Source organism: Hypomesus transpacificus, chromosome 3, assembly GCF_021917145.1.
Source record: "Hypomesus transpacificus isolate Combined female chromosome 3, fHypTra1, whole genome shotgun sequence".
Classification (NCBI taxonomy): domain Eukaryota; kingdom Metazoa; phylum Chordata; class Actinopteri; order Osmeriformes; family Osmeridae; genus Hypomesus; species Hypomesus transpacificus.
In genome coordinates, this window is record NC_061062.1 from 12814791 (window position 1) to 12825788 (window position 10998).

Genomic DNA, 10998 nt, shown 5'->3' on the forward strand with positions numbered 1-10998 from the left:
TGTAAGTTTAGGCTGTTGGCTCAACAGGTGGCCAATCTAACAGAGTGCTTCTCACAAATAATTGAGAAGAGTGCCAGGAGAACCAAAGAGTTAAGGCTTTACCAATTGAAAAGAGAACTTAATATGAGTAGTAAAAACGATTGGAACACTTCAGAGTTCTGAGTTGGGCCTTAAGAATGCGTGCTGACATTTTACAACAAAACCACACCTATTTGTTTTTGTTCTTTTCATTTAATTAATTTTAAAGGTAACAACTTAGGGTCATAGGTCATCTCCAGCCAAGGCAAGTAAACTGCCAATTATAAAAACCTTAACAGTGAACATATTTAACAAGTGCTACCATTAAAGGAAAAGGCATACACAAAATGGACAAGTGTACTATGGCAGAATACAAATCAGAGAAAAGTACTACAAGATTAACTCAAGTTAATAACTGCCCATTCGTGTCATGTAAACAAAGTGCTGTTCATTTTAAACAAGGAAAGGTGTCCCTCTTGTGGTGATTAGCCATCACTCCACTCTCTTTCCTGCTGCTGGTGAATTTTGACAATGAGTTCCTTGATTTCTGCTCGCTTTCTCTTCACTAGTTTTAGTGGAAACCATTTCCTTAAGTCCATGGGCTGCTCAAAACTCTGTGGTGGATTCTATATTAACAATGAAGAACAGCAAAAACAAACATTACATGCAAATATTTAACATTGTGTATAATTGTATTCTATATTATTTTATGTTATATTGTATAGCTTTGCCAGTATTTTGTTGTACATTTCATCTTGTTTATTAGGTTAACTGTATGCACCTGCCCACCAAAGTAAATTCCTTGTTTGTGACCACTTACTTGGTGATTAAACACAATTCTGATTCATGCATCCCTCAATAACATAACCCATTGTGTGTATTCTGTCTGTCCGGCACCACGCCCTCTTACCTGGAAGAAGCTCTCCACGTACTGGAGCAGGTAGACTCCACAGTCACTGTAGTTGTCCTGCTGAGGAACACGAGGGTTGGAACCTCTCATGGTGTCTCTGCTGAACCTTCTCTTAGTCCCCTTTCTCAGCTCCCATTCCACCTCTAAGTACCTAAATATAGGCCGCAAGGTGAACCACGAAAAGTCTTTTAGAAAATGATTCCCGCTCCACAGTCTGGCATCTACACAAGGTTTAGCTTATAAAAAAAAAAGGTTTGGCGCTGAAATTCCAGTCGATTGTCGATGCGTCTATGTTTTATGCAGAACTCGTTTCTTTAGAGCGTAATAGGATTTTGGTGGCACGGTTTGACACGTGATCGTTCTACACCAATAAGGAAGCTGCTTTTTGTCAACATGGATGGATATGGTTGGCAAAGAGGATGGGACCTTGCAAGTCACCTGGATGACCAGCAATTCGGCCCCTGACAGGATATGAAAAATGATATTGAAAACTGTACAAAACCGAATAAGGAACAACAGATTAAGGACACTCAGTCCACACTGTCAGTGTCAGGACAGTTATCTTCCAGTTCCGCAGTTTCTTTTGTGTTGGCACAATTACAACAACGACATAAATCTGTGCAACACATTCCTGCAGAGAAACAGAAACATCTGTCTCACAGGCACTTTTGCAGCCGCAGTGTATCACATGCAAAACACTGTCAGGGGCCGAATTGCTGGTCATCCAGGTGACGTGCAAGGTCCCATCCTCTATTTGCCAACCATATCCATCCATGTTGACAACAAGCAGCTACCTTATTGGTGTAGAACGATCACGTGTCGAACCGTGCCACCAAAATCCTATTACGCTCTGAAGAAACTAGTTCTGCATAAAACATAGACGCATCGACAATCGACTGGAATTTCAGCGACAAACTTTTTTTGGTAACTTAGCATGACTTTTTCTTTTTTATGAGCTAAAGATTGTGTAGATGCCAGACTGTGGAGCAGGATGAAACGATATCATGGTTCCCCTTACGGCCTAATAGGCACACACGTACGTACAACACACCCGTTTCTACCTTAGTACACTGTAGTGGATGTGCTGATAAAAAATTGTCCTTGACAGAAACTACTTAGTTCTTACTCTTGCAGGATCTTCACAACATCCAATCTGCCATTGCCACTGAGGGAATCCATTATTAGGATGCAGGGTCTGATGGAGAAAATGAAAGATTAGATAGAATGTATGCTGCCATCTAGTGTCAATGAAGGGAATGACACAGGACAGGATTATCACAGACATGGTGAAGGAGTGTGGGAAGCTCTTGTGCGCGGCTAATTGAGATCCCAGACAGCACTCACAGTCTATGCGTTGCAGCTTTGGGGGTGACATCAAAAAAGTCATGATTTCGATCTAAAACACAATCACACCAGGTTTTGGGTGTAAACAAAAGACTGGAAGGACCTCCACTACAAAGTTTTAAAAACTGTCTAACAACAGGAGTGAAAACACTTGAAAAAGAGTGAACCAGCAAAATGGTGTCTTACTCAATTCTCACCTGTCTGACCAGCCTTCTGTCCAGGGTTCAGCATGTAGGAGTTCACACCGAACTCTCTCACACCTGTCCTCATCTCTTTCTCCTGCAGGTCTGAACACAACCTCAGCCTAAACCCTATTGTCAAGTCACCCTCAGGAAAAGAGCCAGGGCTGGAGCTAGGGCGAAAGAACAGAGACATTGGGTTGGGGCCTGGAGGGGTGAAACTTGACAGGAAGCCCTGATCTAGACAGCTGGGCTCCTCCTCATCTTCCTCCTGTTGGAAGGTGGAGAGAGGCTCGGGGCTGGGCCATTGAGGGGAGGCTGAAGAGAGAGGTGAGGGGCTGGGAGGCCCAAGGTCAGATTGGGCACCCGCCAAGTCTGGGAAGCAGATGACTGCCAGGAACCAGTGGGCACTGGAACAAGGAAGGGAGGGATAGTTATCAGGAATATGAACCAACAATTTCTGGATCTTTATCAATTACAAATACTATTGTAAAATCCTGAGTTGCTGTGAAAATCTAAAGATAGCGAGAGAACCAGACAAGATGATTTAGTGTGTGCCAGACTCACGATTCATTGATGGGGACAAAAATGAAATCCTTCTGGAAGAGGTCCACATTTCTGGTCCAGGTTCTCACTCGACTGTGTCTCAACTTCCTTTCGCTGGAACACAGTTGGAAACCGTCAAATTGCATTGGAGTATATGGGCAGCCTGAATATGATAGTGAGCGTGAGAAAGTGATGGCATGTGAAAGGCTGGGAATTAATTTTGTCCTACACGGCCTATCATAGTTTATAGTACAGTATGCTACAATATAACTAAAAGGCCGTCAGTACATAATTGCATACACGCTGAATTGTCTCACAGTAGATTCTCCGGTGCCTGGGCTTGTCCCTGCTCTGTCTGAGTCAGTCTCTTGTAAAAGAAGGAGCTGAACACGTGGCTGCTCTTCGCGTTCTCCTCTTTCAACATCAGGTACCTTTGCATTGCAAGCATCACACAGACATTGGATTTTTGATTTGAGCTAACTCACTGCAGAGAGAAAACTGTTGGCTATGATTTTGGCCATCACTCACTTCAGGTAAAAGTCAATGATGACATCATTGAGGAACTCTCCTTGGTTAAGACAGTGAAGGTCTTCGTTGGTGACAGATATGCCCCCTCTGGCTGGAGGAGGGGGGTACAGGATCAACCTAACCAAGACAACAGTAAAGGTAGTGTAGAGTAGAGAAGGACACACATCGACTTTTTACCTGGCCACATGAAATACATTCAGTTGACATCTACATGCTGTTCAACATCTACACATTCAGAGAACCTAAGAGCTCACCTCTGGACAGGGTCAGAGAAGACTGGAAGGACCTCCACTACGTCATTGTTTACGTCATGGCCGTCAGAAAGGCATGTTGGGGAGGATGCTGGTGTATTGGAGCGCAAACAACGTTCAGGTGCCTTTTTCTTTAGTGGGTGGGAAACCCCTTTGGAGTCCTTCTGCTGAGCTACTGAAACAGGCCGAGTTTGTGTCGAAAAGGTGTCCAAAAACATCTGCTGAAATGTTTTAGGATGAAACTGTGGGGGGAACCGTGCAGTGGCGGAAACCTTTGGCAAGGAGACGTGACAGTCTGGCAGCAGAGACTGGGAAGTGCAGCTCTGGTCCTTAGAGGAAGCTTTCTTGCCATGCATTAGTACCTTATTGGCTTCTTCAAACGTAATCTCGCCTATAAAGTCATCCACCTGTTTTGCTCTCCCGATCTCTGTTAAGATAACCTTCAGCAGGACTTTGTCCTGTTGTGGTAGCGAATCCTTAAACACCAGGATGATGTAGTTCTCTCCCAGATCTGAGATGGACATTTTCAACCACAGAGAGTGGAAGTTATGGTGAATAGAAAACAGGATGTTGAGGTTTGAAAAGGATATGTCAGGATGCGCAGCAAATCTAAATTCAGCGTAAACCTAAGATCACCTAAGATAAGGAGGAACCTAAGATTCCCGAAGATCAACGTGAACCTAAGATCATAACCAAATCAGGTTGCACCCACTTTCAAATCATTAGGCTTTCACAAGCCAGGATAGCAAGTCCTGAAAACCAAAGGTGAGCTTCAGGTCTCTCACTTGGGCTGTGGCTGTCGACCCAGGTGCCTCCATGGGAGCGGGACATCTTGAGCAGGTAGCACAGCCGCAGACACTCAGCAGGGGTGGCCTTCAGGAGGAGGGAGGGAAGCCTCTCGGAGACACACATCTCACAGCTGACAACAGTAGACGCCTGCACACACACTGGTCAGTAGAGGCACAGTAGAGTGAAGTAGACAGGATTAGAGACAGATTCACTGTCCGTCCAATCTGTGGTCGAGAGCCCATTTCTACAAACAAGAAAATGAGAAAAGAGTTTCATACCTTGATCGTCTATCTTGATGTTTTCTGTTGTGAACTAATACAGGAAGTAAAGTTTAGGTTAGTCTATAGGAAGTGTGTCAGGGAGTCTGTGTTTTGGAACACACTACAGTAACTGTCATTTGCTTACTGTGACTGGCTTTTGTATAGTAAGCGGCATTGTCCCCACTCTCACGAATCGACACCACACAGTGACTTCAGATACAGCCCAAGGCATCTTTTTAGGAGGACTGGATGAGGCATCATCTCGTTTGCTTTTTTTCGGTTTGGCAGATTGTATTTCAGGCACCAAGTTCCCAAGCTGCCCAGAGAAAATATATGAAATTACTGAAAGAATAATCACAAGAATATTGCTAGATGTTCCAACACAATTCTGAGGTACTGTTAAAGCTTTTGATATGCACCAAATTCTTTGAGTGAATAGTTGTTTGTATCAGTTCCCCAGCCAGAGTCAAATAATGAATCACACTGACTTCATAATTAAGAATAACATATAATACATTAGCCTAGTTGTAGAGTACCGAATCTTTCATAAGCATCTTCCTGGGTAGTCTGATTTTTGAGGGTTTACTGTCCAAGTCAAAACTGGTGTCATTATCCTTAGCCTTTTCAATGCTGCCACCAGCTGTGGATGGAGAAGACTGGGCAGTCTCTGGGGATGAAAAGTCCATCCTGGTGGAGGGCGGTGTTTCAGTCTCTTCATCACTGGATAACAACACTGGATCATTAACACACAGAAGAAAAAACATGAAATTAACGTTTTCCCTTTATACAGATACAAAGGGTAGCCCACATTTAAGGATTGCATTTTTAAAACATTTTTATTAAGGACTGCATGCCTAAAATACCCATTCCAGTGAATCTTCCTGGTTTAAATGACCTGTGATTGAATGATCTGTACAATCTCTGATGACTCATCATGTCATTTTAACAATGTTATCCGTCAAATAAAATAAATCTAGGGAACAACAGCTGTAACCAACCCATCTTAACTATGAGTAAAGATTTGACCATGAATAGCATCAAACCATTTTGACCAGAACAGTGGGGCTGAATGCACGATGAATTATTCTCTCACAGATAGACCCTGGAAAAAGAACTATCGTTTCAATTAAAGTAGCCTACTTACTCCTGTTGTGGATTGAGCTGCAATGGACTTGGGCTCCAGACTGAAAACTGGCAAACACACCACAAACAGATTTAATGAAAAATACTAAGAATACAAAACATTATGTGAGGCAAATTTGTACTATTAGTTACCTGGTATTTTTATAAAATCCTAACATGATGAATTCTATTCAGTGAGCTTTTCAATAGCGTGTTAACTAAAGGGTGCTTAATTCAAAGTACCCACGACGTTGTAGAAAATACAAGAAGTTTTTTAAGAATCTCATCTGTTATTTGGCTCAATATTTTTCCTATATACAAATCTAGATTGCTAATTACAATAATACGAAAAGACAGCTACCTCATTGTCACAATGCTAGTATAGTAAATTAAAACATGGCTAGGTGTAGCAGTAGCTGCAGTGTTTAGCTAGCTAGCACTAACTGCACGTGATGGCATTCGCGGAACACAAAGTTGAAAGACTGCTAAATCAAGCGTTGGCATTTACTCCCTCAAATTGACTATCTGACGGCTAGCACTGACTATTCTGGAACGACAGCACGTGTATATTCCCACCAATTTAATGACATTAGAAGTGTTTAATTTGATGTGGAAGTAAACACGTTAAAACGCCCACCTGAGAACCGCAATCATCCTTCCTGTCAAACTACCTACCTAATCGAGTCATAAACTCGAACACTGTTCGTTACCCAGACAACTAGTCATTCTTCCTGAACGCAAGAAGCAGAGTTCAGTTACCACAAGACCAGGGGCCAGTTGCATAAACATAGTTTAAGACTAGTCTTAGCCTTAGATTGTCTTAAATTGTCAGGTTAGACTAGTCTAACTTAGCATGTCTGTTGCATAAATAGTAAGACTGACTTAATTTGAGGTAAAAAAAAGTTAGCCACCTCTCCCCCTGGCTAAACCTTGCGGTGAGGTCTGAGTTGCTATGCCAACGATCTGTTAGTAGGCTACGTCATTATTTTTGCATAATTTATTACGAAAGGAAATAAATGTGTTATTTGTAACTGCAGAAAATGTTGACTGGGTTCCGCTTTTCCGCAGAATAAAATGTCATTTTATCAAACGAGTGAGTAGATGACAACATAACTCACTTTATTGACGGTAGCACCAGCCGGCATCTGCGTTGGAGTTGTTGATAAATGGAATTGCGTTGGGGTTAAATAAAGCTTGTATTTTAATAAGGCTTTAAACGTATTGTAGTTTAAAGCATTTCAAAAGTGGACCTAACTTTCTTATTCCCTTTGATGTTCAGTTTGTGCTATTGTTATCATCTTGTATGGTGTCAGTGACCCCAGTGCTTTCCCATGCAATTATCTTCGAGGCCCCAGCTGCTGTTGGGCTTTATCTGTGAAACTGTTTATGGGTGGCCTATCTCACACATTCTGGGGTTCCTGAGGAGGAACATTTGATTCCTCAGAGAGACCACCATTGTGCGAGCCCCTCATGTGGATAATTTTGGAAACTCTGTAAACTGAGACTGCTTGCTGATTTTGGGGACCGGAAAAATCCACTGTAGGTAGGTTTAAAACCTATTTTTGACATAATTTGATACGCAAATTGTGACATGCATGGCCAATTTGACACAATTATGAGAATAATTGACATGCCCTTTCTTGTGCTTTGGGCATTTTACAATAACCAGAATAGCATTGTTTCAGTTGTTAAAAAAAACCCTCAGAGATACTGCATTTTATTGTTGTTTGGATGGATTTAAAAAGCCTCATAGTCATATGCTTGATTTAATTATAGTACACATTTTGTTCATGCTTAAGTTAATGCATCTTTTATGTAAAAGAACATTGCTCTTAGGTTGCTATGGGGCTTTGTGTCAAGAACATACTCTCTTCATCCCAAACCTAATACAATGGGGAAAATCTGCTGTCTTTGTAAATTCTACCATGGTAGCAACAAGTCTTCCCAAGAATTTGCCAATCAATCTTAATGATATGCAGTAGTAATCAATGAAAGCATGTTAACATTCATGGACATTAAAGTGAACCATGTCTTGTTGTGAATCTGTCAGGCTGGTTATCCATCACACTGAGGTCACAAGGGTGTAGATAAGACTGCCTTCTTTCATTCCTTTGTGCAACAAATGTTCTTTTACACCAGTGGGGTGTAGTCACGGAATGTATAATAGGAAAGAAGGAGTCTGTTTTCTTTTCAACCTGGAGACAGACTGGTATTGCAATAGTAAAGCTATAAGTAAACCCTTAACATAGTTTTTCAACTGTACAATTATTCATGATTTCTTCCATGTTTCCATTTGATGTTTCTCTGTCTTCCAGTCTATTAACCACTCCATGTAGCAGGATGAGAGGGGATGAGCCAATGCCCTGGGTGCTCCTGACTGTGCTTGGTCTGGCACTTATGCAGTCAGTTTACAGCCAGCACATGGCAGACGAACCCTGCAATGTCCAAATCCTTGTCCCAGGACTCAAAGGCACATAGTTCATATGAAGCACACAAAAACAACACACACACACATTTTTGATTGAAGGTGAATTAATGTTGATTTGTTGATTTTATTTCTGTTTTTCTCTCCCAATCTGACAGGTGAGCCTGGAGAGAAAGGAGAGAAAGGGGCACCTGGAAGACCAGGAAGACTCGGGCCCCCAGGAGAGATTGGTATGTAAGTGTGTGCAAAGCAATGGTTCTATAGCCTGGTTGCACCACTAAGCAGTTTCATACAAGCATTGAGAAGTGGAGCTGTGTTTACATAAGGTCAGGGGCCATGTGAGAAACCTACCCAGAATCCACTGCTAGATGACAAGTGTTTACTGTGGCTCGTAATGAGCAGTGGGGCCTGTCCTCATTGCTGAGATTACATGTTCTTCCTTGAAAAGACTTCTCAGTGTTCAGATTTATTTTACTTCCACCATTGCCCTGGTACTGTAACAGTTCAATTTCCCTCCGAGAAATAAAGTGCCACTCTACTCTCTAAGTCACAAAACATGAGAATAGTAACTGATAAAAGACATAACCCTAACAATGAAAATGCTCATATGATTATTTAACTAAGCATATTATACCATGTAACACTAACTCAAAAACTAACAACAGATTTGTTTTTATTTCCTCTAGGACAGCCTGGTCTAAAAGGACAGAAGGGCACCATGGGACGCTATGGTAAAATGGGCCCAAGCGGATTCAAAGGTAGCTCATACTATACATGTTTAGACTACATTATTTTTAGATGTAGAATGCATGAGAATTTTACTTTTTAAATCCTCTCTCCTTACCCTCAGGGGTCAAGGGAGACATGGGAGACCCTGGGCCTAAAGGCCCTGATGGCGATCCAGGTAGAACAATATTAAAGCCACTTTGTAGCCCTTCGTAGATCCGCTAGACTGATTGATTTTGTTACAATATAACTTAATATTGTGCTCATTACGTGTGACTATTGATTAAATTCCTTTTTGTTTGCATGAGGTTTACAATGTGAGTTCTCCCCCCTGAGAAAGATGTTTGGTGAGATGGACATCCTTGTAGCTCAGTTATCCAATGAGCTCAAGTTCATAAAAAATGGTACGTCTATACATTTTAGTACCTACCAGCCGAAATGCTGTCATTTTCAACACCATCTTCCAAATTTTTTTCTCATAAATGCCAATTTGCTTTACCTGCTGTCATGCAGTGATGTAAGTGATGGGAAACAGATGTCATGTGATTATAGAAATACAAGTGCTCATTTTTCAGCACTGCCCTCCCCTGCAGCTGTTGCTGGCATTAAAGAGACAGACAGCAAGGTGTATCTGCTGGTCAAAGAGGAGAAGCGTTACACAGATGCAGAGGCCTATTGTCAGGGCAGAGGTGGACACCTAGCCATGCCCAAGGATGAGGGTGCTAACACCGCCATCGCGGGCTACATCACGGAGGCGGGCCTGAGCAGGGTGTACATCGGTATCAACGACATGGACCGTGAGGGTCACTTTACCTATGTGGATCGGTCACCCATGAGCACGTTCAGTAAATGGCGGGAAGGGGAACCCAATAATGCCTACGAGGATGAGGACTGTGCTGAGTTGGTGGCCGCAGGGGAGTGGACAGACGTGTCCTGCAATCCCACCATGTATTTTGTGTGTGAGTTTGACAAGGACACTGTCTGAATGTGGAAAGAGGTGAAAAGAGGAGGGTATTGATTTGAGTTGCCACACACCAAGCCAGAGAGAGCTTTCATTATACAAGGATGATATTTTCCTTCTGTCTACATCTAAAACCATTGTAATCCACTAGTGTTATCCTCATTGGACTACATATCTACATACTACATCAATGTGCAACATTTCTTTGGGGATTTGAATGGTTTTTAAGGCAAAATCCATAAATTGAATTTATTTGCATCTTCTTTTACAGTTTTTTTTATCTGCCATCGTTTTTTGGTTGCCAGTTCTGTGTTTCATTTTATTGTAGTTAATTATTCATTTGAGCAATTGTGGATGAAGTGAGATAAAATGTACATGTGTCTTTATACTCCTTTGAGATGTAGGACTGTGGTACTGCATGTGAAAAGTTGACATTATTTATTTTCAATATAGTACTATTACCTAAATACATTGTATTCCTAGTGTATTTTGTGGCTAGCAGTATTGCAGTATAATACAAATGCAGTATTTAACGATACACAAACCATAAACAAATTGTTTAATGATTTGTTGGAGTCTTAAAGTGACCTTTTCCCTTTAGTCAATGATGCAATGGCCTGTAAAATGAAACCTTGTTTTGGTATTACTAGACGAGACAGTGAAATCATTGGTTCGGAAGACTGCACACTGTCACCTAAACTTCTTCATTACATATAGAAGAAGTTGAAAATAAGATGTTTGACCTGCTGAAAGTCAAATGATTGAAGTTTTTGCATTGACTGTTTTAAAATAGAGCAGGTTCTTTTTTCAGATACATTTCCCACAGTATTTGATTAATGGACTGCAGACAGGCAAGCTAATGCTTCCTGTAGGGCTAATTGGAATTGAGAGCTCATAGTAATACAAAAGTTTCATATTATAGCCTACTTTATATCCAAG

The 10998-nt window shown here is 41.5% G+C and overlaps 2 protein-coding genes across 2 annotated transcripts; one reads left to right on the forward strand and one right to left on the reverse strand.

Moving 5' to 3' along the window:
• Positions 1–220: 220 nt before the first annotated feature.
• LOC124489285 (sentrin-specific protease 6-like) lies at positions 221–4813 on the reverse strand. Its single transcript, XM_047051971.1, has 9 exons — positions 3780–4813; positions 3526–3642; positions 3315–3428; positions 3019–3111; positions 2470–2861; positions 2273–2324; positions 2055–2123; positions 929–1079; positions 221–644 (listed from the first exon to the last, which is right to left on the reverse strand). The coding sequence occupies exons 1-9, from the start codon at positions 4298–4300 to the stop codon at positions 504–506; spliced, it is 1650 nt and encodes a 549-aa protein (XP_046907927.1). The 5' UTR covers positions 4301–4813; the 3' UTR covers positions 221–503.
• Positions 4814–7417: 2604 nt separating this feature from the next.
• Positions 7418–10717, forward strand: colec11 (collectin sub-family member 11). The gene is made up of 7 exons (XM_047018217.1): positions 7418–7490; positions 8263–8417; positions 8531–8602; positions 9059–9130; positions 9223–9276; positions 9407–9502; positions 9692–10717. Exons 2-7 carry the CDS (start codon positions 8288–8290, stop codon positions 10081–10083), a joined length of 816 nt encoding a protein of 271 aa, XP_046874173.1. The 5' UTR covers positions 7418–7490; positions 8263–8287; the 3' UTR covers positions 10084–10717.
• The last annotated feature ends 281 nt before the right edge of the window (positions 10718–10998 follow it).